Source organism: Eleutherodactylus coqui, chromosome 12, assembly GCF_035609145.1.
Source record: "Eleutherodactylus coqui strain aEleCoq1 chromosome 12, aEleCoq1.hap1, whole genome shotgun sequence".
Lineage (NCBI taxonomy): Eukaryota > Metazoa > Chordata > Amphibia > Anura > Eleutherodactylidae > Eleutherodactylus > Eleutherodactylus coqui.
In genome coordinates, this window is record NC_089848.1 from 99,707,917 (window position 1) to 99,734,686 (window position 26,770).

General features: G+C 42.1%; 1 protein-coding gene across 4 annotated transcripts in view; it reads right to left on the reverse strand.

Annotated features, from left to right (window-relative positions):
* CNPY1 (canopy FGF signaling regulator 1) overlaps positions 1-26,770 on the reverse strand; it is a 164,959-nt gene that overhangs the window by 35,206 nt on the left and 102,983 nt on the right. For all 4 annotated transcript variants that reach the window (XM_066584589.1, XM_066584590.1, XM_066584587.1 and 1 more), the window contains exon 3: positions 23,612-23,727. In XM_066584589.1, the coding sequence (XP_066440686.1) occupies positions 23,612-23,727 (116 nt within the window). The remainder of the gene's footprint in view (positions 1-23,611; positions 23,728-26,770) is intronic.

Genomic DNA, 26,770 nt, shown 5'->3' on the forward strand with positions numbered 1-26,770 from the left:
GTTATCAGTAGAAAGTGTGCACTCAGCAAGTTTCACAAAAAAAATACCAATTAACCGCCCGTTTTGGTTGCATAAAGATGTTCAATTCCTAATTAAACATAGTTAAAAGTCAATATTTAGGAGATGCAATTCAAACCTTAGTCGCTGTAGGCTAGAACAGGAGGAAGATGAATACACAGTAACACTAAAGGGATGATGAGTACCATAATTAGCTATTATGTTAATTGAATCCACAGCGATTTTGTTGGGTGAGATTTCTTCATATAATATGCAAATAGCTTCTAAAGGTTTGGTTTATTAGATAATATAATTAGAAAATCGGCTAACGCCGTGAATGATAATGAGGCATAATAAAAGGTTTGATGTAATAGAGAATGAGAAAAAACATCTGGGTTCAATCAATACGTGGCCTATTCTGTATAGCGGAGGTATCTGATACACATATAGATACCCTAACGTAGAGCAGGTGTTTCCTAATACTGTTACACGAGCCTTCGAGATGCTTACCAATCCGACCGTTCGAGTGGCTTATTGATTTGTTTGGAGGAAGCAGGCTAGAAGTTAAAAGGATAAACTCTGCTTGCCTTTCACTAACTTCAAGCTCCCCTGAGCAGCCAGTTTGATCACCGCGTCGCAAAATTACTAAATTAATTAAAAACGGGTGCTGGAGATCATTAAGAATGAGGATATTTGAGAAACGTGTTACTGTGCGCTGTACGAATGCGGTTACAGCTTAACCCCTCAACTGCCGGTCAACGGCTGCACTCAACGGAGAAACCTAAAGCCTTCTGTTGGGGGGGATCGCAGGGCCGTAGGGTTAATAAAGAAGCGTTTTTTCGACCTATTCCGCAATACACTCTGTATTCTGAAGATCCCTCCGGCTGGAAAATGATTAAGAAAATGTTCAATTAAAAGGAGTAATATGTTTATGTCTGCCAGATAAATGCTTGCATCAGTTCTTATTTTGTAATCGACTCACCCATGCACCCAGTAATAGTCTTAACATTTTAATTTTAACGTCACATCCAATTAGAGAATTACAGGCATACAACCTCTCCAGAATATTACGGAGGAAATTCAGCAAGAATATTTGATTAAAGTGCAAAAAAAGACACCGAAGTACGCTTATAATTTAGTTATCATGAAGTTGTCACGAAAAGCACTTTACTTATTTAATCAACGCACCCGAACGGCTTCTATAGCCGTCATCTCTCCAAGTTACCTTGTTGCGAGAACTTTATTACTTCAAGACTTACTGACTTCAAAGGAAGTAGTTTAGGGATAGGCTGGGATACAGGGAAGGGGTGGAGGAGGCGAAAGAAGGATATAGGAGCCTTGAAACAATTCCCAAATCCCAAAAAGGGCAAAACATAAACCATATTGATACTCGGGGGATTTTGTAGAACAGTATCAGACCCTTGTTTTCATCACCATGAACTTGCCGAAAATAGGAGCGAAGTACGATGGAAGGAAGAATGTAAATCTGTTGGACTCTAATCTTGTTTTTGGAAGAAAAAAAAAATCAAGTATTCGGCCCTTATAGGGTTTAATAAATGAGCGCATACACCGGTGCATAGAATATTGAGAACCAGAGCCGGTAAGTCAAATGAAAGAGCCAACAGGATTACCCAGTAATTGCTAAATGTTTTTTGGAGGAGACATTTCTAAACAATTTAATGTAGGAATTTAAGGGCAAAGTCAAGGGCTGTGGGGGACGTGGACCATTTCTAAAATGTGTTTGGTAGATGCAGGCTCATTACACACAGCTACTTAACTGGAAAAAAAGTGAAGTGCGCAACTGACTCCCAGGGTTTCGGTTACCTGTTTTTAAAGTCTTAAAGAGAACACTTCCCAGTAGTCGTCTCATTGTCATCACAATCCCCAAAGCTGCATTCATATGCAACCATTGCTGAAGCAGAGACCAATAAAGTCTCAGCGATGGAAGCCTATGGTTTTGTCTGAATCCCCGAAAATGAGATTTAAGATTCGGACGTAACTCCTCAACAGAACTCTGGGATGTAGCCATAGCGTGGTGTGAAGGCAACCGAACGAGGATGACCACCTTTCTTGGGGAAGTTCTTTTGGAGTCAATTGGTGAAAGAATAAAAAACAAACAGTAAAAGGTTTTTTTTCCAAATTATTTCTTTTCTATAATGTTAAACCCCCTGTGCCTAAAACTATACAACAGTAATATACTCACCGGAGCGCCATGGCATCTGACAGGTGATGTCACCTGGCGAGAAGGCCCGGTGGCATTCTTGTAAACTGGTTACATGGGCTTCTAAAGTAGAAGCCCTGAGGCAGGTTTATTGGATATGACTGATTATATCCCTGTCTGGCCACCTCCTTAATGCAGTGGGGGTATTCACCCACGTGACCGCTGCAGCCAATGGAAATAGAAGACCAGAGTAGTGATGAGTGGCGGCAGGGGAACAGCACGACGTATGGTTTTCTTTTAATACATTATATGTCCCCCCACTGCCACCGTTGTTTGGGGGGCTGAGAAAAGCCATTTAAGTCCCTTACTCTATCACTTTTTTTCCTGCTAAGCAAGCCACCCACACAAATTCTGCTTAAACAGGTGTTGTATTACGAAGACAAACCATGCCTATATGCAGTATTAGGACATGTGGGTGTCATGGAGAGGAATCCCTAGTGGGGTACCCTCCTCTATCAGCCAGAATGGGGAGCTTTGAGTTGGCCCTCTGTGATAGTACATTTCCTCTGCAGTGATAAGCTGATCGTAGTACTGGCTGTATTCTGAAAAGTGTTTTTTCTAGAGATGAGCGAGCATACTCGCTAAGGACAACTGTTCGAGCGAGCATCGTCCTTAGCGAGTACCTGCCCGCTCGGAAGAAAAGATTCGGGTGCCGGCGCGGGGTAGCGGTGAGTTGCGGGAGTGAGCAGTGGAGAGCGGTGGGGGAGAGAGGGAGATCTCCCCTCCTTTTCCCCCCTGCTGCTCTCCGCCCCCACCCGAACCTTTTCTTCCGAGTGGGCAGGTACTCGCTAATGACAATGCTCGCTCGAATAATTGTCCTTAGAGAGTATGCCCGCTCATCTCTAGTTCTTTCTAATGAGAAAACCCCTTTTATTCTGCTCCGCTCACAAGGGAAACTACATAGACAGGATTCAGTTCATAGTAATGGGCCAGTCTTCAATCACTCGAATATAATGAATGTTGCAGTTTATTATTTGTAATTTATTTTCATCGAACTAAAAAATAATGTAATTGTGCGGCAATGCATCAAAGTCCTGAAATGTCATCTTTTTTTTGTTTAATGGCATTGATGCACAGATACAATTAGCTTTCCCAGGTTGTATATTCAACTCCAGCCAATACGTTAATTTATGACTCCGTGAAATCAAAGTTACGGTAAATGTAATTGGATCATGTACTTACAGGGTGAACCTGGCAATAAGGTAAATACTAAGAACATTTTGGGGAAGGTCAGCATGGATTTAACCATGGATTTTTGACAAGGATTTGTATTACAGCGCCCATGGATCCACATGTGGGTTGGCGCCGTGCCTGCCGTGATATGTGACATAACTGACGCAGATGAATAGGAAGCACAAACGTAACTGATTCCCTGTGCAGTAACACCGCTAGAGGACCGTGAAACACCCAAAGTTCTTGGCGCTCGATCCAATCACAGCGCTTACTTACACAGCGCTGACGGCGGGGAAATTCAAAGCCGAGCAGGGAGATGACAGCGGGGCGAATTCTCAAGCAGCTTGTCGCATCGACGGGGAGACCATCGTTCCGGGGACAGAGACAGTCTGGGAGGTGAGTATTGCATTTTTTCTTTACCTAGTATATACTGGAGTATAGCTCGGCTTATACTCAAGTCAATAAGTTTTACCGTTTTTTTTGTGGTAAAACTTATTGACTTGGCTTATACTCAGGTCGGCTAATCATCGAGTATTATATTTAATATTTAAAATTTGGACCCTGGATATATTCATAGGAAGAATTTAGTCAGTCATTTTATATTCTTCACTAAAATCCACTAAAACAAAGAAAAAAAATAACACGAAAAATAAGAAAAAAAAAACTATTTTCAATAATATGTCAATACTAAAAGAAAAAAATAAGCACATATATTTTAGTAAAACAAATACATTTGTAATAAACCGTGACAGTAAATTATGCAAATGCCCTAATACACGGTTACAGACAGAATTACTGCTACTGAAAGTACAATTGATCTGCTTTATAGACAACATTGATTTCAGTCTGGCATTTAAATCTTACAGATAAGCTTTTTGTTTGTGTGTAACGGAGTCCTACAGTAATAGCAATTTCAGAGAAAAAAACTAATAAATATGTAACAAACACCAACAACCAGAAAGAAAGGGTATTTGGGCCCAACGAAGTAAATGCAGAAGACTCTTGTTGTTGGGTCAACAGGAATATTGACGAGAGGCTGGAAAATACTGGGCGATGGTCAGGAAATTAAAAACCTGAGAAATGGGGCGCACCGCTGCTTAGGTGGGATACACAGAGGGGATCTGCATAAAACGATGAAACAAACTAAATAATGTTATTAAAAAAGAATTTAAAAAGCTAATAAGTAATCTGCAAATGTTGGACCTACTCCCTGTACACTTAAAGGGGTATTCCCATTCTTTTTGAGGTCCGCTGTCCCTTAATGTTAAAAATCGAACCTCTTCTCAGGTACAAATCTTTTCCATAAGTCCACTTAGCTTTACATTTCCACCTGCCAAAATCCCAATGGTCAAAGAATGTTTAGACCTGGTTGCCCAGGAATCCGACCTTCAGTAGTTCTCCTCACTGAGGTTGAGCATGCGCAGTGGACACCTAGTATTCTTCTATAGCGGGCATGTAGTGAGATGGTAATGCCATAGTAATGCTGCCCACACTGCACAGGCCAGACATGTACTCTCCAGATTAGCTGCTTTCAATGAAGAAGCAGCTCTTGCCTCTCCAAGTGTGCCAATCGGTAATCGGCACAGACAAGCGCACAACTATCACTCACTATCAGTCACCAAGGCCAATTTTTCAACGTATAAACATATATTGCATAATACTATATTATATATACACACACATACGTATAAAATCTGCTACAAGCCAAAAGTTTTAGAACGCCTCAATTTTAAAATTTCCAGTTCTTTTTTACATTAACACAGTACGGGTTCAGCAAATAACGTGAGAGGGTTCAATGCATCAAAAGTAAGTTAAACCCATGAAAATATTATGAAATTTTAACATGAAACTCAATAAGGCTAGATCAACACGGACGATCTCAATCTTGCCCAGAGAAAATCGCATCTTTTTCCCCGTGAGTTTTGAGCGTCAGCGCTGCTTTTTCTCGCAAAAACATCGCTGCCGCTTACAATTTTGCAGCAAAAGTCAATAGGACTTTCTAATTTTAAAGTCACAATACAAGTTTGTGCGTTATGATGCAATGAAAAAAAGGCTCCATAGGCACACATGGGAGATAAAAAAAAATCGTACATCGCAGAAAGATAGAGCATGCTGCGATTTTTTTTATTCTCGCCAACATCGCATCACTGAAAACATTGCTAATGGGAAGGAAACTATTGAAAATCATTGGTTTCATAAATCTGCTTTTTTTCTCACTCTTACGTCGCACGATTTTATTGCTCGTGTGAAACCACCTTAATAGTCTGCATTTATGATTTGAACTAAACTGCTTTTATCAGGGAACGCATGAAGGAGAGCGGCCCTGTAGCTCAGAAAGCAAATTATGGTTTGAAATTGGATGCAAACTATTCCCACAAGTGTCTCAACTTTTGTAGATTACTTTCCAACCCTCTGATTCTTTATATCCAGTGTTGGAACAAACTGCATTACAACTCAGGATTTGGACAGTTTCCCTTTTCAAAACAGAGCACATTGGTATCACAGGCAAAAAAAGGCAATTAACCAAAAAAGACAGACAGGCAATTATAACCATTAGAAGTGTAGGTCTGTGCTACAGAGAAATTGCCAAGAAAGTCACAGTGGCAGTCAGTAGTTTCCCTTACCATCAAAAAGCACTTGGAAAATGGAGGAAACTGACATTACCAAGACTTGTAGACCCGAGTCCACTATAAAATCAGATGACAAGTTTATGAGATCCAACAGTTTGTGTGATCGGCGCCTCCTGGCACAGCTTAATGCAGCAAAAAATAAACAAGTTGCCATTTCAACTGTGAAGAGAAGATATTTATCTGCCGGTTTGACAGGTAGAGTATCAGTAAGAAACCACTGGCTAAGATTGCAGAATAAAAAACTAGCCTGGGCCAAGCAGCACCTCCAGTGGACTGCTGAAGGGTGGAAGGTGGTCTTATAAACTGATTAATCAAAATTTGACACCTTTGGTACATCACACTGAGTTTTTCTACTAGGTTAAGTAGGTGTAAGGATGGTTCCTGAATATGTTCCACCAAGTGTCAGAAATGCAAGAGGAAGCGTGATGGTCCGGGGCTCTTTTGCTGAATCCAGAGTTGGCAACGTGCACATGGTGACTGGCACACTGGGCAAAAAGGTGTACCACAGCATTTTTATATACCATACAATATCCCCTGGTGTACATCTAGTTGGTCAGGGGTTCATATTACAAGACAATGATCCAGCTGTTAGAACCATTTAAGATGACAAGAAGCTAGTAGGCTTCAAAGAATGGAATGGCCTCCAGTCTTCAGACTTAAACCCCATTGAGCTTGTTTGGGATGATCTGGACAAAAGGGTGAAAGCAAAGCAGATATTATTGTATCCTAACGCCACCGGAAGCTAGGGGTTTGACAGGAGGAACACCCCTGTCACACCCCTAGCTCCCGATAGGGTCAATACGTGAAGGTGCTTCACGGCACTGTCACCTCAGTCATGCCGACCCCACTCTACTCTTAAACACAGAGCGGGGTGCTGCCTTCTGAGCCACTGGCGGGGAAGGGCCTATCAGGTACACAATGCGCACCTGCAGTGAGGTCCCTGAATTTACAGAGGTCAAGGCCGCCTTGGATGCAAAGCAGCTGCAGCTTAACATTAGTGGCCTGGCAGGACCTGCAGGCAAGGCAGCTCTATAGCCAATCAGGTACAGGGGGCGTCACCCCCTATCAATCTTAAATCCACCAGAACTTCCTGGTGGCGTCAAGATACAATAATACCAGCAAAGCAACCTACAAGTGCAGCACAATGGGGGGAACTTCTGCAACAATGTGGGAAGACATTTCTGAACAATATCTGATTGCAATAGTAGAAAGAATGCCTCGATTGTGTAAAGCTCTTGTATCAGCTAAGGGGGTCTACTTTGAAATGAAAGTATAGAACAAATAAACAAGTTAAGATGAATAAAAATAATGGATTAACTTTCACCATGTAAAATCTAGATTTTTGACTGTTCAAGGTACGTTTGAGACATTAAACTGTGTAAATATCAGTAAAAACTGGAAAAATTGAGGAGTTTTAAAACTTTTGACTGGTAGTGTGTATAATATAAAATAATGTATAAATGAATGAATGAATGAATTTCTGTTTTCTGTTCTTTATGTATGGCCAAACGACTGGACCAACCAGCACTAAATTTGGCACATAGGTAAAGCAGGCACTTTGGGAGGTTTCACCTCTCTAGGACCTACAGTTTTTGCAAAAAATTGGAATATAAAACACAAATATTAAAGGGATTGTTGACTTACTGGACAACCCTGCTTCAATAGGACACCCTGTACTAAAATAATAAAGTGAACTACACTTATTTCTCTGTGGCAACTGGGATCCAGAGCTGCAGTTTAGTTGTGGTCCAGTGATTGGTGTGATAGTAGTCGCAAGAAATCAGATAACCGCTGCAACCAATGAGAGGGTGCAGCGTCTCGTCCCGGAACTCCTGCCATCATGGTGCTCAGGATGTGAGTGCCATTGTCCGGAGAATGAGCAGTGACGCTGCAGCCTCTGATTGGCTGCAGCAGTCCCCTGATTTTCTGTGGCATCATTAATCACACCAAGCACCGCGACCACAGCTGGGTTTCAGCGCTGGATATCAGTATATTTCACTTTATTATTTTCAAACAGGGGATACTATTAAAGTGTTTTTGTCCAGCAACCGGACTACCCATTTACTTAAAATTTAATCGGGGAGCCTCTGGCGAGACGCCGAATTTCTGTGCATAACCACGCCGCCATTTTTCTCCACTCGCCATGAACGGAATGTACTTTGTTTGCTACTGTTATAAAACCAACATGATAAAGTTTTTAACCACACACACAAATCGTTACATGGAGGTTCTGTGCAAAACCAGGCAATTCTGCTAATATATGTCTAGAGAAGTTTTTCCCAAACTCCAGTCCTTGCAATCTCCCAACAGGGCATGATTTAAGGATATCCTATAGAAACACCACCTGTGGCAATACTATGAAAATACTGAAAACCAGACCTGTTGGGGGTCGTGAGGTCTAGAGAGACAAAGTAACACTGGATGACGGCTCCAACGACCCACAGACATGTATAATGGAACTAAAGACCATATCAGTGTAAATTCACACAGGCGTATGCCGTTTTGGTCTGTGAAAAACGCACTGTATTTACCGCATGTGTATGTGCATTCTACCTGCATCTGTGTGGCATCTGAGTTCATTACATTTCTTTTGAAGTGTGCATTTAAATCAAGATGACCCAAGAGGGGACAGTTTTGTCACAGCCCACCGCATAGACTGTAAAGGGCCCGCTCACACGGCCATATTTTCTGTCCACGTTCCGTCAGTATTTTTTATGGACAAAATACTGACCCATTGAATTAAATTGGTGGGTTCAGAGGTGCCTTTTTCTACACGGACCGATGTTGTGGCTAAAAGATAATTAAAAAAAACACAGTATGGCCCTATTTTAGTCAGTGTTCAAGGACCAAAATTGTCCATAAAAGTCTATAGGCACTTATGCAGTAGCAAATCTGTACCATTTTAGTACAGATTTCCTTGCGGATTTGCCACTGCAGATTGGAGTCCCCCATCCCAAAAATGTGTTATTCATCTTCTCCCCCCCTGCTATGGGTCTGCTAGCCTTCAGTGATGACATCTCGGCCCATGGGATCACGCAGCGGTCACATGTCTACTCAACACATCATTCATGGAGGCTGGACTGCAGAGCGGTGGGAGAGCAGATCTAGAAGGCGAAAATAATGTGTTTGTTTAATCATTTTATACTATTAGCATCTTACTAATGTTCACATTGAGCTAGAGACGTGTGTCCCAAAGGAGCCGGAGATGTCAATCAGTAGGCGGGGCAAGATTTAGGCCAAGGGGAAAAGAGCCCGATGATTAAGAAAACAACTATTTTGGGGCCTGGAGAGCAGATAAAACAAAACTTGTGTCAACCTTTCACCCACCTATTGTTTGCATATGTTTAATGTCATGACAGACTTCAGGGTAGCTAACTATAGTTGGCATCCAAAATACCAGTTTTTGTCCTTTTTGAGGAGAGCTAATTTGCATAACCTTTCCCAGAAAGCATTGCCAGTATGCCTCGCAAAGCCAGCTGGCGTCTCCATAAGGAGAAACAGAACCCTCTGAGAATTGTATCCCATGCATTATATAATATCTATCGTAAATATTACTTGCATGAATATCTACAGGAAGTACAATATATACCTATTTCAGTAAGTGGTCATACGCCTTCTGTGTCTACAAAGTACCGATGCCAGGCACTTACAAATATGACTTGATATTTGAGTGGTGTCCCGTAACCTATAATGGCCTCAGAAGAGACTCTGGAGATCACCTCATCCAAGCAGTGGTGGTTAAAAGGGAACGTTTCACCTATTGTTTTTTTTATTACAAATTCAAACCCTATGATGTCACATTTAGGCCACACCCCATTTTCTGCAAAGGAGTGCCCCTTTTCCGGACATGGCAGGTTTGACAGTTTTTGTGGTGCAATTTGTGTCAGAAAGCGGTTGAATTTTCAATAGTAATAACGCTCCAATGTAGCAATTATCAGATCAGAAATTGATGCCGTTGATGTATCAGACTCTTAAAGAATTAAATACAATTGTAGCAAACTCTCAGCTTTGAGGTATTAGTATTAGGTCAACAAAAAAATTTTAAAGGGGTTTCTCAGGGACTAAAAATCAGGACAGAAAATGATGTAAACTAAAGAAATAAGGTGTATTTGTGTTCTTAAAGGGTTGTTCTGGGAGTTTTTATTTTTTCTATTGATGATTTACAAGTCAATAGGTGAGGACCTGCCTCAGAGATCTCTGACGATCAACTGATTCCCGGGGCCACGGTCACTGCGGTCAGCAGAGAAAGCGTTGACCATAGCACAGAGGGCCAGAGTTTGAATTCACAGTAGCAGCACCTGCAATACCACAGGAACGGCACCTACTACACCAACCCTGAGCGCTGAGCTGTGGTCCGCACTTTCTGCTTCCTGGGCTGACAACCGTGACAGTGATCCTCCTCGGGAATCAGCAGATCAGTGAGGATCCGAGAGGCAGGTCGCTGCCCATCCCTGTTCGTCATCGGTAGAAAAAATTAAGACAAGTCCCGAAACACCCCTTTAAGCCTTTGGATGTATATAAGAATTTTCCCATTCCCTGACAGCAGAGACTTTGAAAAGCATGAAGGATTGAGAGAGTATATCGGGATGTTGGACAATTTTTTAATTGTATGACGATTAAGCTGTATTTATATAACCGAAGAGTCTCTTATATGGCCACTCATTTGTATTTGCCACTTTTCTTTAAGACTACACCCACACACAGTGCTCCACATGTAACGTGGATTTTAACACAGATTTCACGTGAAGAGGTGAAATCAGCATAAACTGATATGGCGCCAATTTAAAATCTATACCGATGGCCATTTTACGTTGCAGATTTTTTTCCACAGCATATGGATGAGATTTCTTGACATCTGATCCACATTGCCGATCCAGTAAAATGCTGCAAATTTTCAAACTCTGCAGCAGCTCCGACTACAATGTAATCTACTATACAGTGATAAGTCCTTTCCATCTAAGGATTCACAACGAAGCTGCAATTTCCTCCTTTCCTGTTGCTGACCCTGTAAAAGTGCTAAACAGCAGAATCAGAGGGTTCGATCAATTGCATTTCTTTTCTTGGATGAACTGTATGCAGTGTATGTTGCCTCGGTGTAGCGGCGAGGGAAAGTAGATGGATATTGGATGTCCCTGGAGAGAAATGCAAGCGCTGTAATTACATTTTAATCAAGAATGTTCACTTCTCCGCACTGACTGCATTACTACATATTAGTGTTTATCTTCTCTGCGTCCATTTCATTCTTACTTTTCGGCACAAGACTGGAGATTAGGAAAAAACTTCTCAAGCTCTTGTTTTCATACACAGATCTATATCATGTCCTTGCAATGAAATAACATGAGGTAATCAAAATATCCCTAATGTGGATCGATGGAGATGCCAAAAACGCCAGCGTAGAAGAAAAAGTAATTTTTTTTACTCCCTTATTAAATCTTTCACACAACCCAATGTTAATTAATGTTTGATGGGTTTGCAGGGTTAGTATGAGCAGGCTTGGGAGGTCACCTAGCAGGTATTGGCTGTAAGGTACAGCTGACACCCAAAGATGGCTCCGATCCTGGCCACTAACCATTTACAGGCTGCAGTCAGACTTACTGAGGCATTTAAATGCCTGGACGGAGGGAGCGGGCACCCTCTGTCCCTCCATCCCACCCCTTCCACGACAAGATCGATTGCTATGGCAGACTGTGGCCTAGTAGAAGCTCCCAAGCCTGCCAATGATTTCAGCCTATTACACCTCTACAGGAGGATTAAAAAACTTTATATAACAAAAGTAAAAATAAAATATCAAAATAAATTTAAAAAAATCATTTTTCTAGTATTTTGCATAAATAAAAACAATGCAAAAAATGTAACTAATAATTGGTATCGCTGCATCGGTTAAAGTCTGATCTATTAAAATAATGCATTATTTATCCCACATGATGAAAGCCATCAGAAAAAATAGACAGTGGCAAAATAACACTGTTTTGGGTCACCCCATGCACAAGAAAAAATTATCAAGGAGCCATACGTACCCCAAAATGGTGCCAAAGTCATCAGAAAAATAAAAGTAATGGTGGTCGGAAATGGGAATGGAAAGCAATTAATAATTTTAAACTTTTTCTTTACATTTAGTAGAAGTACAAGTAGTAAAACATAAGGAATAATAAAGTTATGACTTTTGGAACGCAATTATGAAAAAACTAAAACGAAACACCAAAAAAATCTCTGACCTTGAAAGAGTTAAAGAACAATAGCGATCCTAATGAATACGACATTTTCCTGACTACTGAATCACGCACATCATCTCGCATAGTCCTGTATTCAGACTACTAAAACATTTTTGCACAATTTCAAAATTTTGGGTGTGAAAACAAACTAAAATTTACCATAAATTTGGAATTGAAGATAAAATTACCGCACGCACTCCCCTATAGACCGTTAGACAAGTGGGTGGATAATAAAAATACATGGCATCCTCCTTTCCATATACAGTACGGTCCGTGGATTAGTGGACCGCCGCCAGGCTGGAGAACCGACGGCATTATCTAAAATGAAATGCTGAAAGCTATAAAAGAAAATGTGAAACATGGCAGCAAGTTTGCAGAGCATGTCATCTGGACATTCAGGATCTTGAGATTGTCTCTCAACTAGCGTCTGAAGCTTATTGCAGCACCGGCCGAAGAGCAACCCAAACGCTCTTGAAGAAGAATGAAAACAAGGCTTAAATAGTAGACACAATCTTAGAGGATGATGAAGTAACTGCTCACTAATGGAAGTTCCCAGTAAAGAGCCTGAGCAGGGTTACACGCTACAGACCAGGTGGTGTAAATCACATTTCGTGCACTCCTGGCTAACACTAGCTGATGTTGGGTTGACCTTAGTGCCGCTCGCTGGCTAACATTGCTCTGTTTAACTGTTCTCTCGCTCAATGTTTTTCAACAATCCTCTCTTTCTTCTTCCTATGTGGCCTCTGCCTTTTTTTTCAGCAAAGCTTGATGAAGCTGAACAGGCTTAGCTTGCATTTAGCGTTAAGGTTTGTCCCACCTCGCGAGGCCACCTGGTCCAGGATTCCAGTTGTTTGCTGAGATTTTAGACTAAAAATTAAAAAAAAACAAAAAAAACCCCCACTGCTTTACAAAAACGAGACTTCTCGCTCCTGGAAGAAAACTAGACTGTAAACTAATCCGGTGTGAAGTCAATTTTCTTGTAAATAAAACAAAGGGGAGAAGAAAAAAAAGACTGGGCTAATTTCAGCAGTCCGGGTAGACGGAGTACAGTGGTTGTTATTGCCCTCTAGTGCCACACTGAAGACTCACTTTTAACCCTCTGGCTTTTGCAAAAGTCAAATTGACAACCTGGGTCAATTGAAGTTTTATACTTGGACGTTCACCTCCTCCCCACCAAAAAATAAGATTTAAGTAGTTAGAGAACAACAATTAATTTTGTTTGAATTAGAATAATGCTTAAAACCAAAATGTTTTTACATTTTTATTATTTTAAATTTGTAAAAATTAAAAAAGTTAAAATTCGCCATTTGTAAAGGAATGATATGAAGAATAAACTCACTTTTTAAGATCATAGTTCGTATATGTTGTGTACATAAAGGTGTGGCGGATAGGTGAGCAGTTTGTATGGGGAAGGCTGGCTGTTACATACAGCGGGGATACCCACAGTGGCCTGCATTGGAGAAAACTCTGATCCCAGTCTGACTGCTAACCCTTTAGATGCCATGGTCGGTGCTGATCATAGTATATAAATGGCTTCACAGAGGGAGGGGGCTTCCTCTGTCCTCTAAACACCACCAGCTATGATGAGATTGTGGGATGTTGTTTGGCTGCCATGGCAGTCTGGGGTCTAGTGAATGCTCCCAGACCTGCTAGAGATGTCTTCCTATTAAGACCTACTGTTAAAAGTACAATATACTGCAATACTGAAGTATCACAGTATACTGCACAAGCAATCAGATGATCGGACCTTCAAGTCCCGTTGAGGGAATAAAGTTATAATTAAAATCAAAAAATCTTTATTGATCATTAAAGAAATGTAAAACCCTCTTCCCATTTTTAGTGTAAAATAATTTTAAGGCAAAAAAATATATATTTTGTATTGCTGCAGCTGTAAAGGTCTGATACATTAAAATACTGTTTTATTAATTCCGCACTCTAAGCACTGTCCAAATAAAAAATACACAATACCAGAACTGTGGTTTTTTTTTAGCACTCCTGTATAAAAAAAATTGAAGAAATAGTGATCAAAAAGTCCTATTTACCCCCAAATGGCACCAATAGAAACTACAGATGCCCCTGCCAAAAAAACAAGTCCTAACACAGCCCCATCGACTTAAAAAAAAAAAAAAGGAATGGGGGTCAGAATACGGCGTCAGAAAGCAATTTTTTAAAGTAGTAGAGTAAACAAAAAAAAAAGGCATCGCCGTTACCTTACTGACCCCCACAGAATAAAGGTAACATGCCATTTCTACTGCACTGTGCACGCTATGGAAACAAAATGTCCCTTAAAATGGTGCAGTGGTGTTTTTTTTTAACTCTTTCACTCCCCTTGGAAATTTTAAAACGTTTTTCCATACCTTAAATGGCACCACTGAAAAATCTCATCTATCAAAAAAACAAGCCATCATACGGCTATGTCGACGCAAAAATAAACATGATTTTTTTGAAAGCAGCCAAAAAACAAAATGAAGAGATGAAATATGGCCGTGCTACATGTAATAAAGAGGTCATAACGATTGCCTTGTCTAAATGCATCATTTATTGTTGACCAGAATTGCCTGTAAATGTAAGAATTATTACAAGCAGTATCGGTAAATGTGTTCAAAAATGGCCGCTCACGAATGATGACTGTATGGATAGAGATGTCCACCGGTTACTTGTAATGATTTTGCAAAACAATGATCAGTGGTTTGAAACATTTCTGGGTGCAAGTGTTTCTTTAGCAGCAAAGGATGGATTATGATGTATTGTCTTGCGAAGGAATACTTATTAGTAGCCAGTAGAGATGAGCGAGCGTACTCGCTAAAGGCAAATACTCGAGTGAGTATTGCCTTTTGCGAGTACCTGTCTGCTCGTCTCAAAAGATTTGGGTGCCGGCGGGGGAGATCTCTCCCCCCCCCCCCCCCCCCCCGCTCACTAGAGTAATTTGCTCTTAGCGAGTACGCTCGCTCATCCCTAGTAGCCAGACTTGGTATAACTATGGCTGGCTCCTCTTCCAAGCTTACAGTATCGAATCACTTATACGGTATATTCTAAAAGTCCTTAAATGTGAGAACTTCTAAATATGCAAATTAACATTGACATATTAACAAAATGTATCAATTACTTTTTCAAATGTTAATATTATGCTATACCTTTTACTTTTCTGCAATTTTATGTTTCACTCGTCTGTAAATGCTGTATTCTTGATTACGTGGTGTAGCAATGTAAGTTAGCCTATATGAAAACTCTCATACTTATATTGTGAGTTCTGCCTAAATCAATATTATTCACTTTGCATGGGAGCTGTCCTATTATCTACCTAATTGGAAGTAAACATGACAATATTCCATGTACAGCAGCGCCAACCCCTTTATCTGCGTGGGGAGAAGTCAATTAACGTCTGTTTATCCGAAAGAAAAAATCTCAGATTACAAGTGCCAAAATAAACCCCCCGATATCAGTGCAAGGATGGTGGGTGTTAGAGAGACATCCATATAGGTTACTGGATTGTATATCCGCCCACGAGTCAGCCTGCACCGCTTCCTTGCAAAATTGCTCTACGTAACAACTAAAAAGTGCCTCAGCCGTCATTTTACTGCATGAAATAAAAGACGAATGCTGAGTGCTCAACGGCAAAGAATCAGCGCGATACCATGGTACGGGATTCGGGATATTGCTGTTATGGATGCTGCCTCTCCCCATGACTGGAGATCGCTATTGTAAAACCCAAGCACCAAGACTATTGCGTTTGCAAAGACAAAAACTAGTGGAGATCAAGGAAGGCCGAAAGTGAGTTTTTAGGCTGCTGTTTTTTTTTTTTTGTTTTTTTTAAATTTTGGAAAACCCCTTAAAAGAGAAACAAGGGGCAGATAATATAGTAATAGGAATAACAAGGGTAATACTCCCCTTTCCATTAGCCTCTGCTGTTTAGTCGCTGGTCAGCTCCCAGAAGAGACTGCATTAGTCACCTGCCTTTCCACCAACTTCAGTGGTCACATGTGACTACTGCAAAGGCAAATGCACCATAGAGGCAGACCATGTGACTGTTATAGGGACCATGAAGAGAGGCGGCGCAGCAATGTCCTGTCCCAACCCCTTCTCTACTAGGTGGTTGAGCAGGACTCCCCCTCTCCAGAGGAACTGAATTCCTCGAAAAGAAAGGGGTTGGAAAATGCCTTAAGTGTCATGGAAAGGGAATGGAAAAGAAATCCTTTGGCATCTGGACCCTTCTATCCTGGGTGCCCAAATCTGCCACCATATTAAAGGGTCTATTTTTATCTTTGCCATGGGGCCCTATCTTCTATGTACACTACAAGACTGCTGCAGTGTCTTCTGGGACTGGTGGCAATGGACTAGGGAAGCCATTGGAAAAATGATTATTGTTTTTTATTCTCTATTTTACACTGCTATCTGCCCTGTGTTAAAATAAAAAAACTATCTTGGAAAAACCCTGTAAAATAATGAAAATGGATTTGGAAAGATAACCCTTTAAAATAAACGTTGTAGGCTAAACTAATATACACTCAGTTTGGTAATGATCCTCAGCAATGGCGTCCATTGTAAAAAAGGAACTACTTAGGGCTTTGAAATCATCATGTGTAGACTTGTCTGTGAAGCCTTTCCATTCAAAGCTCAGCCATGTCTGCTGCAAACCCCTCTTTTGGCATGGCACGTGTTTCTGTGGCCAAGATCACCCTCCTCAACAGCTGCATCTCTCCTGTCTGCCGTAGGATGCATGCTTCAGTCTTTCCTCTTAAAGGGCCAGTGCACATGTCCAAACTGGATCCCCCATCAACCACTTTCTACTATATTAGGCATCTTACCCACATGGAGATTGCCTAAGAAATCGTTCTCCAGTAGCCATTCTTCTGGATATTCTGACTGACCGCGGCTGTGTTTTTGTACTACACCATCATTTGCTACCTGCCTCGACCCCAATTCTACACCTGAGTCACCAGCTCAAACCTTTGCTTGTCAAATCTCTACATTCTTGTACACACCACCAGTGTCAGCAGTCACACCAGAGATTTATCGGTTTGAGTAATGGCGATCCCCGTAGTAAAGACCGTATCTCACTTGGAGGGGTCAAAGGTAAAAATTGGGGTTCCCCAGGACTTGCCTCTGCAGATAGTACAAAGAAAAGTCAATGTGTGGCAAAGTGGGTTCACATCTGCCTCACTGGATATAGCCGCACAAGATAACAAGATCCAGGACCAGGTTTCACAGATCCAGCAGACTGTTGCTACCCACCTGGACGCCCTACAACATGTACAGTCCACTCAAACAACAATCCAGGTTTCCACACAAAGTGCAACACAAGTGGTCACTCAGCTGATTAGCCAGCTAACTCCTCGTCTGGATGCCTAGTCTATATCACTACCTTCTTCTACACCCGGTAGTGGGCCTCCGCTACCACTTCCCTCAAGCTACAGTAGAGATCCTACATCCTGCCAAGGTTTTTTTGAATCAGTGCTAGATTCATTTCAAACTTAAGCCTGCCCAGTTCCTTAATGATCACAGTAAAATTGTGCTTATTCTCTCCTTAATGTCTGGTGAAGCTCTAGCCTGAGCCATACCATTATGGGAATGCAAGAGCTCTACAACCACAGACCTCCAGACTTTTCTAGCAATGTTCTAGACAGTGTTTGAGAAACCTGGGTAAGTCTCTTCAGCCTCATCAGTATATATGGGTGCATGGCAGGAGTCCATTGACTGGTATACTATACAATTCAGCACACTGGCCGTGAAAAGAGAATGGAATGACCAAGCAGCATTCTCACAAGTAGACTCACCAACAGAATTAAAGATTAATTGGCGGGCAAAGTACTACCCTCATCCTCGGAGTGCCTCATCTTCTTAGCCTGCAGTATTGACATTCGTCTTAGAGAGCACCTATGTGAAGTATGCAGTGAGAAAAAAAGAGTTCATCTTGCCCCTAACTTCTCTTAACCTCTTCAACTTCCTTCTGATTCCTCCACTAAAGAACCTATGGATGTTGAGAGAAGCAAGCTTTCGTCCAAGGACAAGTAGAAGAACACAAAATTTGTGCATTTGCTGTGGTGAAAATAAACACTTTCTGAGATCCTGCCCAGTGAAGCCAGGAAACCTCACCACCTTGGGCCAGTTGAATAGGCTGCCCTAGGTGACACAGTCCATTCCAAAATTTCTACTTTCAGCATTCCTGACCTGTGGTAACTCTAAGTTCTCCTGGACTACAGCACTGCTAGAAACGTCATCCACCAGGCCTTGGTGGTCAAGCATAAGCTACCCATGCTATCCTTGAAGAAGCCCTTGTCCATTACTTCTGTTAATGGGGAGCTTCTGTCTGATGTCATCAGGTTCACCACTGTCCATTTAGACTTACAAATTGGAGTCTTGCACAAAGAATGGATTGCCTTGTTGGTTCTTCCCAAATCCATAAACTTGGTGTTTTGGGACTTCCCTGCTCTGTCAGCATTCTCCAAGCATTAACCGGCATTGGGAATATCTCCTATCCAGAAACTATCGGTACCTCTGGAGCTTCTAAGCCTACCTCCATTGTATGCTATGTATGCTGATTAGAGATGAGCGAACACGTTCGGCTCCGCCCCTTTTTCGCCCGAACACCGAACTTTGCGAACACTTCAGTGTTCGGGCGAAAAAGTTCGGGGGCCGCCGTGGCAGCGCGGGGGGGTGCGGCGGGGAGTGGGGGGGAGAGGGAGAGAGAGAGGGCTCCCCCCTGTTCCCCGCTACTGCCGCCCGCGCCGCCGCGCATCTCCCCGCCCCCCGGCGGCACCCGGACACTTACGCGCGAACACTGCAGTGTTCGGCAAAGCCGGTGTCCGGGTGCGGATGTGTCCGTAACGGACACGTTCGCTCATCCCTAATGCTGATGTGTTCAGTAAAAAGGTGGCAGAGATTTTACCACCCTACAGGCCATACAACTGTCCCATTGACCTTCTGCCAGGTGCCCTCACCTCTCATAGGTGGAGTTTACCAATTATCCTTACCAGATACACAAGCCATGTCCAGCTATGTCAAGGAGAACATACAGAGAGGATTCATCTGAAAAATCAACTTGACTGGCTGTTGCAAGATTCTTTTTTGAGAAGAAAAAGGATTAGGACTAGAGATGAGCGAACGTGCTCGGCCACGCCCCTTTTTCGCCCGAATACCGTGATTTCCGAGTACTTCCGTACTCGGGCGAAAAAATTCGGGGGGCGCCGTGGCAGCACGGGGGGTAGCAGTGGGGAGTGGGGGGGAGAGAGAGAGGGCTCCCCCCTGTTCCCCGTTGCTACCCCCCGCACCGCCACGCCTCTCCCCGCCCCCCGGCGCCCCCCGAATCTTTTCACCCGAGTACTGAAGTACTCGAAAATGGCGGTACTCGGGTGCGTAAGTACTCGAAACGAGTACGTTCGCTCATCTCTAATTAGGACTATAGATGTTTTAAGATGGTCACATTAAAGAACAGCAACCTCTAATTTCTAAATTGTCAGATTGAATACAGGCAGCTACTATCTTCACTAAGGTTGATTTCTGAGAGGCATACAATATCATCAGGATATGACAGGGTGACAAGTAAAAAAAAGAATTCAATACCAGAGATGGCAATTGTGAATATCTTGTTATGCCCTTCAGTCTTTGCTATGGTGTTGCCATTTTCCAAGAGTTTGTGAATTACATATTCTGGGTCCTTCTGTACCACTATTTTATATCTTCATTATTTTAACAAGATGTTTCCTCACACCAAATACGCATAAAGACTATCCTGCAACACGTATGTCAGAACCATCTGTAAACTAAACTTGAGAAGTGGCTGTTTGAACAAGTCAACCTGCCTTTCCTAGGTTATATAATATTTGCCCAGAGACTCATTATGGACCCAAAAACTGTCTACTGTTCTTAATTTGTCAAAGCCTCAGCGTTTCAAGACTCTCCAGTGTTTACTAGATTCATTGACAGATCTGCCATGACTCATCGGGGAGCTAATCCAAAAAATTAATATCCATGGGCTGAGGAGGCCTTCACCAAACCCAAGCAAATGTTCGCCCCTTTTAATTGGTCCATGATTGTTTTTAACGCTGAGCACCGTAAGGTCCATTTAGTTGTGAACAAGTAGCCAGTCGGCTTGGAAACGCATCGCTGTCTTTTACCTTGAAGGAAAGCGCTGCGGAATAAGTTGGCGCTATACAAATAAAGTCTCCCTCCTCAAACCTCTGATTCTTTTTTTTGTAACAATAAATTTTAACATTTTGACAAGAAAGTATATATCAGGTATTGTGTGATTGCAATATAATCAAATAGTATGCCAAATTAGGTAAATTACAATTCCATATATGTTGTTCTGAATGATTGGAACTCTTAGTTTATGCATGAACTTCTACATCCAAGAAATCACTAATTCAAAGATGGCCTGGCCAGGGCCAACCTACTTAAGGATGAAGAAGAAGGGAGAGTAGTTGGGATTAGGAGGGGGAGGATGGAGGGAAGGTGGGAGGATGGAGGGAAGGGTCCTATCTCGTGGGGTCAGTGTCCGGAAGAGGAGTACAGGGCTATATGGTTGTGTTTATAAATGGTGTCTGGGGGGGGGGTCACTATTTTAAGTGGGGTTTATCCATGGGGTCTACATTTTCAGAAACCCTTCATGTCCATCTTCGACTATTGATGTTAATTTTTCATTAATTAAATACCAATCCATTCTACATTTTACTGCCAAGAAATCCAGTGAAGCCGGTTTCCGCGATTGGGCGATGATTTGTTTTGTTGCTAGGAAAAAAAGGATATTAGTTTCCTGGAGGCTGAGGGGATGTTCTCAATATGCTTATTCAGTAAAGCCTCCCAGGGATTCTTACGTAAATTGCAGTAGGTTACTGTGTATATTAATGAGTAGACTCTGATCCAAAGTCTCTTAACTCTGGGGCAGAACCACCAAATGTCAAACCTCTGATTCTTCCTATTCCTCATCTTATGTATTTTCTTCACCCTCTACTGAGTCCAAACAGAAATAAGAAGTTAAAGAGATTCTTAATGCAAAGATGATAAGAGGCAAGCTCTTCTTCCTGGTAGACCAAAAGGATTGCGGTCCTTAGGAGAGACTGTAGGAACCTCAAGAGAACATCAAAGTTCTTGAATTAATCACATTTTTTTCCAAAAGAAAGAGAGGACCTGGGAAGAGTGTCGTCACTGCGCATTGGCGCTCCCCTGGACCACTTGTTCCTGTGCTAGCTGTTTGCCGCCATTCTCCTCCATGTGCCGTAAGCTGCCCAATTGCTGCCCCTCTGTCTGCCCATAATGGGTGCATGTGCTCAGGTCCCTCCTCTTAATGTGCCAGTGAACACGTCTTTAATGGGTTATCCCCCAACCATCGTCCACTACCTGGTATATTAGGAATCTTCCCCCATGGAGGATGCCTAACCAATTGCTGTCCAGTAGCCATTGTGAAAAGCTCCAGTTTGTGCATTCCAGTTTTTGACTCCTGACTATTCTGACTTTGTGCTCCCCGATCTGGCTATTGCTCACTGCCTGTTATGACGTTCTGCTTGCATTTTGATGTTGTGCTTTAAGCTGCCAGCCGATCTTCACCTGTCAAACCACTACGTTCCTGTACACACCATCAGGTACCGTGCCTTGATCTTGTGCAGCATTAAGAACCATAAAAGAAGGACTATCTGTGTGAGTAACGATCTAGGGTCCCTGCAGCAAAGACCATCTCTCACTTGGAGTGGTCAGGGGTTCCCCAGGTGCTGCCTCTGCCATAAAGCCAAGCCAGTGTGTGGCAAAAAGGGGTTCATATCCACGTGCCTGACATCTTGCTCTTAAATCTTAAACAAGAAGCTATCATTATCAGCTATGTTACAGATACAGTGAAGCTGTATAAATGGTCATGTAACTCCTCTCTGAACCATCTCCATAATTTACAGCAATAACCAAGAACTCCTGGTTATACTGGTGTAATGGAAATGGGACTGGAGAGTCAATCAAAAACTTTGGGAATTCCTCTATCAATCGAGACTCCACATAAGAGATTACTCAGACCCTGGCCTATGTAGAGATTGACCTACTGTGAAAAAGATTTTAAGAGGTGGTAGCCTCTTAATTCATTTGGAACCCCTTTGGCTGTCCGTGTGCCACAATCTCCAAGCAGGTATAAATTTCAGTTATGATTTACACAAATATTTGCTGTAAGTTATAATAAATCTGAAGAACTGTGAGTGTCTCCACCCTCTAACACTAAGTCCCCCCTCTTTTTTTTAAGTGGCGAAGGCAGCATAAAAAAGTTGCAAATTTTTGCACAAAATAGCCATGTGCAAAAATTTGCGATTTTTTTCCCCACTACAAAACGGGTGGAGGCCATGTCTTAAATCTTCCCCCACGTCTGTTGTATTACAGTGAAACAGGAGCGTTCAGCCACAAAAATCTCCAAATATCCCCTTTTTTTTCAAGGCTCTTCATACAACAGCGACAGTGTGACATCCGCAAAACAATATCACACGGATGCTGAATTTTAAGGACCTGTTGGCATTGAAAGGGTTACTCTCATGCGCAAATTGGAACATAATAGTGCAAGGTGCGATCTTTTTCACACGGACCATCAGACTTTTGAGGTCGCACTTGGCGGAGTCATTGTAATTTTCTCCTAGATGGTCATTAGTGGCCCCCACTGCATGGTTCATATAACAGCAGCCCATAACATATATAGCAGCTATTATTGGGAATGTTTAGAAGAATCGGGAATCCAGTGGAGAAAATCTGAATTACAGAAATTAAAAGAACGACATTTCCCTATCAAATAATCCCTACTCTATAATGTGAATCTGCCTTAATAATGGACGGACCACACAACTGCAATTTACTTATGTTCCAATACGACGTTATGAAACCTAAAGCTGCAAGGAGCGATACACATTCATTAAGCCCAAGCAGGCGCAGTACCGTCAAGCTGAAGATCTACGATTGTGCGCTCTTGACGAGGTGAATGAGGGTATACCGGATCATACGCATAACATTAATCTCAAAAAGGAATTTGACTTCAGTGGCCTTGAAAAATTCCCTAAAGAGATCCTAAAGGGCCTTCATTTGCAGATTTCAATTAGCTTTTATTTCTATGCAATTATACATTAAACTCGTGTATTGTGCCGGCTATCATGATATCCCTTAATATGCATGAAAATCAAACAATGCAAAAAACAAAAGCATTCAATAAGATTCTGAAGGCTTCAGAGAGGGAAAGAAAAGACGGAGCAAAATGGTTACCAGGAACAGAAGAGTTACATAAGATATTAGAAAGGAAAGTTTAAGGTTATGTCAGCTCTCCGAGGAACTAAATCCAATCATGAAGGCTGAAGAATTACACCAAAACCCCTGGCTTGTTAATATTAGCATCATCTTCAATTCAGTCACTTTTTTTTTTCTCTTACCTTATTCTGTACCTGCGTCCCATCCGGATTTATCCTGAATGACCCTACGTCAATTGTCTTACGTGGGTTGACTTTCCTAATTTCGTAGAGCAGCTCGTCTACCATTGCCCTGCAGGCTACAGAGGGGGAGAGGGAAAAAAAAGAAGGAAGATTGTTCAGAATGGTTTCAAAAGAAAATTGATACAATTATTGTAACAGATGTATGTGTGTATGTATATATATATATATATATATACACACATATATATATATATATATACACACACACGCACACACCTTTATATATCAAGTTGGGCAGGGAATAGAGGTCGCCATAATGTCTGTACAGGCGTATTTATGCTTTGAAATGCACCTTGGGTATTTTCTACTCATGAGACTGACTGCAGCAGGGGCATCAATACCGACACAGCCACTACTACGGGATCCGAGTCTCCAGAGGGTCCAGGCTGCCGGAATCTTCTAAGAATGCATTGGGAAGACCAACAAAACCCCCCAATATATTCACCTATTTAGTTCTACTCCTTCCAACTTTAAGTTAGTGCAATTATGCATATTATTAGATGGCACATGACCTCTGTGGACAATCCCTGACCTCAGCATCTGATTGGTCACAGAGGTCATGTGTCTCAGCATGTGACTGTACTATCCGGACGGGAGGAAGGACTGAAGCGCTTGGGGTTAGGAAAGCAAAAAAGGAGAGTAAATTATTACTTTTTACAGCATAAGAAGATGGCATTTATTCTACTGGAGCATAAGGGGGCATTATTACTGTGGGGTGGCAGAAAAGAGGGAGCTACTACTAATAGGGGCATAATTACTATGTCTGGCAGAAAAGGCTGCATTATTTGTCAAGGGGACATTATGACTGTGTTGGGCACAGCAAAGACGGTATTACTACTAATGAGGGCATAAGGGAGAATTGCTACTGAGTGAGTGTTACTAATGCAAGTGCAAAGGGCATTACTATTGTGTTGTGGCAGAAAAGGGGGCATTATTACTAATGGGAGCATAAGTGGGCATTATAATAGTGTGCGTTTTCCTAACGCAGGTTACAGAATGAAAGCTGATTGGTTGCGATGTGCAACCGTTTGTGGCAACTGTTTTAGGCTACAGTCGCCTCTCTCTTTGATAAGTTGTGTGACTTCCCTGTATGATGTGAAATAGAGAATGTAGGTAATTCTAAACCTATTTTATGCATGAAGTCTCATTAGACGTTATGGGAACGTTTCCTAGTATATATGGTGAGTTTTTAACCCCATGTATGCCTGTGTAACATTGGCATGAATTACTGCAAACTGTGCACTTACTCAATAATGGGGGAGGATTTCTATTCTGGAAAATACGTAGTGCAACATCCGGGTAGGGATAGATCTCTGGTCGTAGAACGCACTTGCTAACAGTGGCAACGCCAGTTTCATGCCGCAGCATCTATCTACTTTTACTCCAGATGCTCCGCTTTCTTCCCACGGTCCAGAAACGTAACACGTAGGTTAATTGGCTTCTAACTATATTGACCCTAATGTCTCAGGTAGAAAAATTAGACTGTAAGCTCCACTGGGGCATGAAATAATAACATTTTCTGCCTAGCTGTACAATAACGGAATAATAAGGCCAAGTTAAAAGGCAGCGCATGGCTTCATATACTGTACATGTAGTGCAGCTTTACTACCCCACTACCCCTAAATAACATTAAAGGGGGCTTGCTATAAAATTGGGTGTACACCAAAAACTTCACCAAAATTCTGGTGCAAAAACTAGCGTAAACTAAGCCACCTAATAGGTGGCATAAAGATAGACAAATGTGTCTAAACATGTGCCAGATTTATCACCCAACAGAGTCAGTGTGATAAATCTGGTGCTTTTTAAAGGATATGTTTACACAAACTGGCAATTCTGCAAGCTTTCCGCATCCAAAGCAGTCTGGATCAACATGGTACAATGATTGGACTTGAGAGAGTAAATTTACAGCACTTGGTCCTCGGCTTTATTTAATAAAAATATGGTGTGGGATTAAAGCTCCTGCAATCTAGCAGGAGCAGGTCGGGTCCTCAGCTGTTAGTCACAGCCGAGGACCCATAGGAGAAGGCAGTAGCAGTTTTTACATGCTTCTGCCTTCTCTCTTGCAGGCTACATAGAGCGCAATGAGCGCTTTGAAGTTAAGAGAGAAAGCGGAAGTACCACTATTTGACATGGCGATCATGTGGCTACCAGGAGCCCCCTGCCACTGTAGAGCTGCAGGGTCCTAGCAGACATAGATCAGCTCTGTTAGTGACTACTGTTTTCCCCTGTAAGGGTGGATTTAGACGAGTGTGTACTTGTGTGTACAATTGTGCACACAAAACAACGCGTCTATTAAAACCATTGGTTCGCTGTGGCGTGTTCACATGTCCGTGTTTTACAGACGCGCAAACGCGCGTACCTGCAAAACATGGGACACGTGTGCACCATAGGTCCGTGGTGCATGTCAATATTCTCCAGCGGGAAGTCCCTTTGTCACTGAACACTGGGACAGCACTGTAACAGTGTTCAGTGACAAGGGGACTCCCCGCGGGGAGTAAAGAATCTTCTGCCACAGCTGTCACTTATATTTCAAGCCCTTCCCCAGAAAATCACTGCAGGGGTTGCCGGCAGCCCTGCATTTACGTGAGTTTGTGCACGTATGTGGGTGCATGGTTTTGTGCGCACCTATGTACGCATACGCACACCCTCGTGTGAATGCATCCTAACTGGGGCTTCTATGGATGCCCCAGCTACAATGAAAAAGTATGAAATCGAAAAAACAAAATGTCAATGACCCCCAGAGGTCCTATATGATGTCATGACGAACATTAATGTTAAGAAAAAAAAATTACAAAAATAAGTAAAAAAATAAATTGATAGAATAAAAAGGATATAAATTAAAAAGAAAATGTCCCACCGCTGAAGCTAACCCAGACTGCGGCCATTCATGCCCTGTAATCCGAGACTATACAAATTATATATCAAAAGGTCCGAAACAAAATGTGGAACCCATTCCTGTACTTTATTTTGGCATAAAAAGTGAAGAGAAATGGTAAAAAAATGACATTCCGCCCAAACCGCAACAAAAATTCCATGATAACTTTATTCTATGGGTCAGTACTAGAGATGAGCGAGCACCAAAACGCTCGGGTCCTCGTT